The sequence below is a fragment of the Hipposideros armiger genome, unplaced genomic scaffold (genome assembly GCF_001890085.2).
Source record: "Hipposideros armiger isolate ML-2016 unplaced genomic scaffold, ASM189008v1 scaffold_628, whole genome shotgun sequence".
Taxonomy (NCBI): domain Eukaryota; kingdom Metazoa; phylum Chordata; class Mammalia; order Chiroptera; family Hipposideridae; genus Hipposideros; species Hipposideros armiger.
In genome coordinates, this window is record NW_017731978.1 from 613,940 (window position 1) to 620,914 (window position 6,975).

At 57.7% G+C, this 6,975-nt stretch overlaps 1 protein-coding gene across 1 annotated transcript in view; it reads left to right on the top strand.

Annotated features, from left to right (window-relative positions):
• CSPG4 (chondroitin sulfate proteoglycan 4) overlaps window positions 1-6,975 on the top strand; it is a 36,724-nt gene that overhangs the window by 13,216 nt on the left and 16,533 nt on the right. Inside the window, exon 2 of the mRNA XM_019625468.1 lies at window positions 6,387-6,550. Within this exon, the coding sequence (XP_019481013.1) occupies window positions 6,387-6,550 (164 nt within the window). The remainder of the gene's footprint in view (window positions 1-6,386; window positions 6,551-6,975) is intronic.

Below are 6,975 nucleotides of genomic sequence, written 5' to 3' on the forward strand. Positions count from 1 at the left end.
TCCCTGGGACAAGCTGTTGTCTCCTGAGAGGGGTGGCTGCTGTTTTCAGTTCCCTGTGACTTTGAACGAACCTACTGTTGTTCCTATGGCTGTAGCTTTCAGGGCAGGTGGTCAGCAGGCGCTAGGATGGCCCTGGGTTAGGGACTCTGTCTGGAATCAGGGATGTAGGTAGTGAGCACCACAGGTCTGCAGGTACGTGAGCATCTCCCAGGCAGCCAGCCCTGGCAGGTGGTGAGTCATCTAGCCTTGGCTCTTGCCACTCCAGTGTTACCACCACAGGCAGGTTACGTTATCCCTTTGGTCTGGCCCTGAAACCTTGCCCCATGTTACCTTAGGAGATAACAGGCATGGGGGAAAGTTAAAGTTTGGGAGGACTGAGCCTGGGGGGAGCTGTAGGACATGCAATCGCCTGAATAGACAATGACAGCTTCTTCCTTGCCCAGGAGCCTGGGGAGGTGGGTATGGCCGGGGAGGGTCACGGTCCAGTATCCAGAGCCAGACGGGGCCCACTACACCGCAGCCTCCCCAGCCACCCACTGTGAGGGGTGCAGGGATCTGCAGTGCTCTCTGGGACTGAGTTCTCATATCAGCGTATTTGCTCTCCCAGCTCTGCAGTGGGAGGGGACAGCATAGGATACATCAGCCCCACCGGGCTCTAAATCAGAGGGAACTTTTCACCCCAGCCTCCTCAGAGGTCCCCTGGCTTGGGGGCAGTGTGCTGGGAATCTGGCCTGAGGCTCAGAGGGCCTAGTGACCTCAGGGAGGGCCCGGCTGCAGGGGAGGGGCACCTGGCCCATCCCTGCTCTCACACAGGGCCACCCACACACGTCCCCATGAGGGAAGACAGAGGGCCCTTCCTCCCTACCTTGGCCCTCCCAGAACACCCCAACCCACAGCCCCTCAGACTCCTTCAGGGGGACTTTCCCAACCTCACCCTGTTCCGCCCTAGACCTGGTGCCAAAGCCCAAGGGGCTATGATGGAGGAGTCCAGCTTCACCCAGAGCAGGACCCCCTCCTGCCCCATCTGGCCGGCAGGGTGCTCCCTCCTCACCCTCCTCACTCCTGTCTACAGCAGCAGGCTAACTGCCACCATCCTGCCTTCTCTGTCTCTCTTGGGTTTTTCCTCCTCCATCTCCTTCCTCAGACCTCAGCCTGGATCCCTGAGTTCAGTCTTTGTGGATGTGGGGGTGGGGGGGGGTCTTTATTTCCCATCCTCAGTTTTTCTGGCTCTCCCAGGTTGATTGATTCCTCTTCTCCATCCCCATCACTGCAGTATTGTATTTATGAATGAATGAATGAATGAATGAGTCAATGAATGAATGAATATGGCCCTGCCTTCTCACCCCACATCCAGCTCTTAGCTCCTGCTCTGTCTCAGTACCACTGGGTGTACCCCCGGAACATACACATGTGCAAGGCTCCCACCGCCCACCCTCGACTGTGAACCCAGGCACTCCTCACCAGCCATGCTACCCAGCAGCTCTGAGCTCCCAAACTTTCTCCCTTATAAAGTCAGGCTGCAGCAGACACCCAGGAATGCTGCTGCTGCCCATGACGCATGCTGGCTCCAGGGCTGCCTGGCTGCCCCCAGGCTACCAGGAATGTGGCGGGAACGGGCACACAGAGATGGATTGCCAGGGAGTGCAGTGGGGTGGGGGTGCCCAGGTGGGTGAGGCTCAGACAGGTGGCAGGGCCGTGACTGCAGGCTTTCTGCTTCTCTCTGTCCAATTGTTTCTCCTCTGGGGCTTCCAGTTTTCTGGCTGAGGAGTGGAAGCCAAGTCCCCTACTGTAGGCAGGGCTACAGAGAACCTTGTGTGTGGAACCCATCACAGGGAGTGTGGACCCAGGGCTGCGGAGGCAAGAGGCCCCGAGCCAGGCTCTCTATACTGTTCTAGGGCAAGGGCGGTGCTCCCAGTTATAGTCAGGATGGAGCAGAGGGAAGAGGGGAGGCAAAAACAAAGATAGGGAGAGATGAGGAGAAGCAGAGGTAGAGACAGGCAGCAGAGTGGCTGAGTGGCCAGGACAGGATAGAGACAAAGCCAGGGAGAGAGACGGTCTAGCCCAAGGGCTCTGAGGACTCAGAAGTAGCAGGGTCTGCAGCACTCCTCAGGCTGGAAAGGCACCCATGCTTGAGATCTGCCCCTGGCTAGCCTGGGAGGGGTTGGAGAGCCTGATGAGCAGATATACTCCCCACATGGTGATCACTTCTCCTAAGAGCCTATTGACAGGCAGAGACTTGGACATAGTGATGGAAGTAAGACTTGTGTTTTGCAGTTCCTCAGGGGCAGGGACCAGGTCTCCACTCGTAAATGTACTAGGAGTACACCCAGGGAGCCAGGAGACACCTACCTAGGCCGTGCCCTGCCGGAGGGTGGCTTGCTTGGCCTAAGCTTCCCCTTCCCATGTGAGAAGGGCTGGTGGGGAAGGACAGGCTCTTTCTGTGCTCCCAGCCTTCGTCTCAGGAAGAGAGTCAGAGCCACCCAGCCCTGGGCCCAGACAGCAGCACCCTGTTTGTGGGCAGGAAGGGTGGAACTCCGTGGGCCTTCCCCACCTTCAGCAAACCTCTTGGGTGGATGGGCATTGGGCAGGAGGGGCAGGAACCCTCCAGGAACACAGGGCCCCTTTCATGGAGCCAGGCCGAGCCAAGTCATGGCGGGTGGGTACTGAGGGGCAGGACAGGCCTGGGCACAATTGCTGCTCTGTCCTGGCATCTCTCGGCCCACACACATGCACATGCACAAACACACAGCCTTACGCAAACCCAAAACACACCCCCAGCAGCCACCCACACACTTGCACACACGTGCAAATACACATCTACATAGCCTTGGACACTCGCCTGTATACCTTCTCCCAGGCAGAGTACCCCAGACGCGCGGCACTCTTCCTGATCCCCCACTTGTCCCCAGACCCCCTGGGGCATCTCGCTCCCCCCATGCTTAAGGCTTGACACCACCCAGGCAGCCCACAACATGAACCCTCTGCACACCAATGTTAGACAGCAGACCCCCGGACCGGAGGGACCTCTAGGGCTAACCCCCACGGACAAGAAGAGGAAGGGATGGGGAGGGGTGCTTATTTTACAAAATGGTGATCTGGAGGCCTGCACTGGGCCCTTCTGCAGCTGCTACAGGCCTGAGCTGCTGTTTGGATAAATCGTGGGTGTTCTTGACCCAGGAGAGTAAAGGGCAGGTCTCTAAGCAGTGCTAATGCCTCCTCTTCTCCCCCACCACCCGGCACCCCATCAGGCCACTAAGCTCAGCTTGGTCTGTGTTACCTTTCCCTCTACTCCTCTGTCTTCAACTTTCCAGAGACTATATATCCCTGCCAGTCTCTCACTGGTCCTTGCTACCTTCTGAGACTGCTCGTTCTCCTTCCTTTCTGCCCCTCTACACCACCCTCACCTCCCCCAGGAAGCCCTCTGGAATTGATTGACTCCTAGCTCATTACTTCTTTATCCTTTGTCCCCTGTCCATTCAAAGCACCTCTCCGACTGCCCCCCAGGACATGGATTCTGCGTTCTTGCAACTGCAGCCCATTAAAGACAGTAAGAGGGGCAGAAGAAGGAGACCCTGAAGGGGGGAGGAGGGGAGGGGCGCTGTCAGAGTTTCCAAAATCCTGGCCAGCAAGGCCTTAGAGGCTTCTGTTGGGGCAGTTGGGTGGGGAAGCTGCCTGGCCTGTGCACTCCCAGCAGCACAAGACTGCTTGTGTGAGCCCTTCCCCGCCTGGCCCCACCGGAAACAGCAGGGCCCAGCCCCTCAATGAGCCCATTCAAACCCCAGCCCCTCTGGAAAGTACCTCTGCTTCCTGCTGCCCCCCTCCCCACCACCGCCACTCTGGCCTGGAGAACCAGGCCAAACAGGCTGCTGCCCTTTCCGCTGGAGGGGTACTGGAGACAGGTGGCTCAGTGGTTAGAGCCAGCCATCTACTTCAGTTCCTGCCTGGTACAGAGCCCTGAGCCTGACCATGCCCTGACAGATTTACCTCCACCTTTAGCAAAAGGGAATACGGATGGGTGTGTGGGCTCACTCCCACACAGAGGAGGGAGATGGGCCCTCTCCCTGTGGGTGGTAGGCAGGTAAATGTTTAGCAACAGGCTCTCTAGAAGAGAGGGAGCCCTGATTTGGAGTATTGGCCTCTTTCCACGGTATAAGTATTCTCACTGGTCAACAGCATCTGGCTCACAGAATCCCTACAATTTTAACAATCAGCTCTTGCCAGCTGCCATGAGCTCCAGCCGGCCACAGGGGTGGCTGTGCCCTGCAGGGACCACTCTGTGCTGTGGCTGCCCTCAGTGTAGTGTGCTTTTGTTCTTTAGAATCACTGTCCTTGCAGATAAGTCGCCCCGTGGGCGCCCGCCACCTGCCAGTCCCCTGGGCTGTCCCTCACTGGCTTAGGTCTGCTGGGCCAACTGGGCTGTGCCCACCCAGATGGTTTTTCAGTTCCTGTCTGAGTCAAGGTTGCTGCTCAGACAAGGTTCTGGTGTTGCCAGCAAGTGCTGGCAAGCAGAGATGACTCGCGAGGATGTCGGTTCAGCCCAGAGGAAGAGCACGTCTTTCTTGGACAGCCCTCGGTGGTGCTGGCTGCCCTCAGTGCACGCAGGCCTCAGACCCCTCCAGTGGCCACTTTCTCAGGCACATGTCAGCTGACTCAGGCTGGCGGGGGACCAGCAGATATGCGGCTGGTGCCACATCATCCCTATCAAGGCCATCAGCCTTTAATCTCTCACGCAGGATTTCAGGGAAGCCCAGTAGGGATGAATCATCTTTGTAACCCATTCCTGCCTGCCCCCAGCCCCAGCTTTGGATGTCTGGGGACATAGTCAAGGTTATATTTGGCCTTAATCTCCACAAAGGAACGGACTGGAAATTGTGGCAGCAGGTTAGAGGTCAAGAAAGGCTAATTTGGGGAAACTGCCTGGAAGGAGGTGGCAACTTAAAAAGAGGGGGTGTCCCAGGGCCGGCCGAGTGGCGCGTTGGTTAGGAGTTGACTTGGGAGCACGAGCTCTGAGCAGCAGGGCCTGGGTTCGGATCCCACATATGAGGGCCAGTGACATTGCGCCCTCTACTAAGGTGGTGAACAACAGCTCAACCTGGAGCTGGGCTGCTGAGAGTCGCCGGCGACGGCGTAGGCTAGCAGTGGGGCTGGCCAGCAGCTGGTGTGCACTTTTGTGAGCTGCCGTGAGCTGCTGCGAGCAGCCATCCAATGGCCGGCGAGCGACTGCCTCACCCAGGAAAAGCGCAATGATAATACCAACATGAGCCAGTGAAGCTATGTCCTCCACAACTAGACTGAAGAACAAAAGGACAGCAAGTTGTCTGTTCCCCTTCCCTGATTCCCCAATGCTGTCCCCCTCCCCCAATTCCCCAATAAATTCTTAAAAAAAAAAAAAAAAAGGAGATGTCCCAGTATGGGGCTCTGCACAGTGACCACTAACCCTGGGAAACCCCTGCTGCCTTGGGAGGTCCGTTGGTCTGCCCAGCAGACTCCCAGCCCCTCCAGACCTTGTCTTCAGCCTCAGACCCAGGCCTGGAGAAAGCTCAGCTGTTGTCATCCCTGACTCCCTTGTCATGGTGGAAACAATGGGGTGGGACCTGACTGCTCTCCAGAGACCATTAATAGCTCTACAGCAGGACACAATATGGGATGATGGAGGAAGTTTGGGCCCATTTGGGGTCCAGCACTGCATGTGGTTTGTATCTGGCTTCAGAGCCTTTGCTCCTCAGTGGACTCAGGCCAACAAGCTGTCTCTGCCACCCCCATAGGCAGCTGGGAGCATGGCCCAAGAGAAAAGCAGGGATGGGTGGGCTGCGTGACAGCCCCTCCACCAGGCCCCAGCCAGAGCCCTAGCCAACCCACGGAGGTGGGGCATGGCATGGGAAGCGTGGCCCAGGAGCCAAAGTGTAAGGGCACTCAGGAGAAGGAACTTGAATGAGAATCAGTTTGGGGTAAAGGTTGTTCTGGAACTCCAGTCGTGGCGTTTGTGACCACCAGGCAAGTGATCACACCAGGGTTCCCTTTGAGCCAGGGAGGGGTCAGATCCAGGATGGAGTTTCCACTGGGACTCGGGAAAAGAGAGCCATTGCTGGCAGGAGCCCTGGCCCCAGGAACCTCCAAGGGGGAGAACTGAGTTGCTTGGAATTGCTGGGTCAGGCCTCCTTCAGAGGCCAAATCTGGGCTGGACACAAGGCGAGGCCATGCCTTCTAGTGCCAGGACCCAGCAGGTGTCAGGGTCTGGCTGAGGTCCATTGGACAGCACCACATAGGAGAGCCGTGAGGGTCCACCATCATGAAGCCCCTCCCCGCAGCCCACCCACCCACTCTGCAGTACCTCTCCTCCTCCAGGCAGGGTCTGAGCCTTGACCACAGCACCCTCTCTCACACAGCCTCCTTCTTCGGCGAGAACCACCTCCAGGTGCTTGTGGCCCCAGTTCTGACCAACATAGACCTACAGCTGCAGTTCTCCACACCCCAGCCCGAAGGCCTGCTTCTCCTGGCAGCAGGCCCAGCTGACCACCTTCTCCTGCAGCTCTACTCTGGACGCCTGCAGGTCAGTGACATCTCCCTGCTGAACTTTTTCTCTAGCTTTCAGTGGCGTCCAACCAGCTGTTGTGACCTTGGGCAAGTCATTTTCACCTTGACGTCTCAAGTTCTCCACTGTGAAATGGACAGTAGCATCCCAGAAGCTGTGCGTCCCTCATGAGCTGGCTCGGCCCTCTTGCTCCCCAGCCTCACTTCTCACCACAATCCTAGCTGGCCCTTTGGGCTCTGACCACACTGATGGCTTTCCGTTCCCCAGTTATCTGTGATCTCTGGCTGCCAGGCCTTTTCTCACTCCACTCCCTCTGCCTGGTGCCTGCCTCACCCACTCCCTGCGCCTGCCTAACTCCAGCCTCTCCTTGAAGTCTCAGCATGGACATCCTTTCCTTCCTGGCTCTCACCTGGGCTGGGTCCCCTCTCCTGTACCCCTTGTGT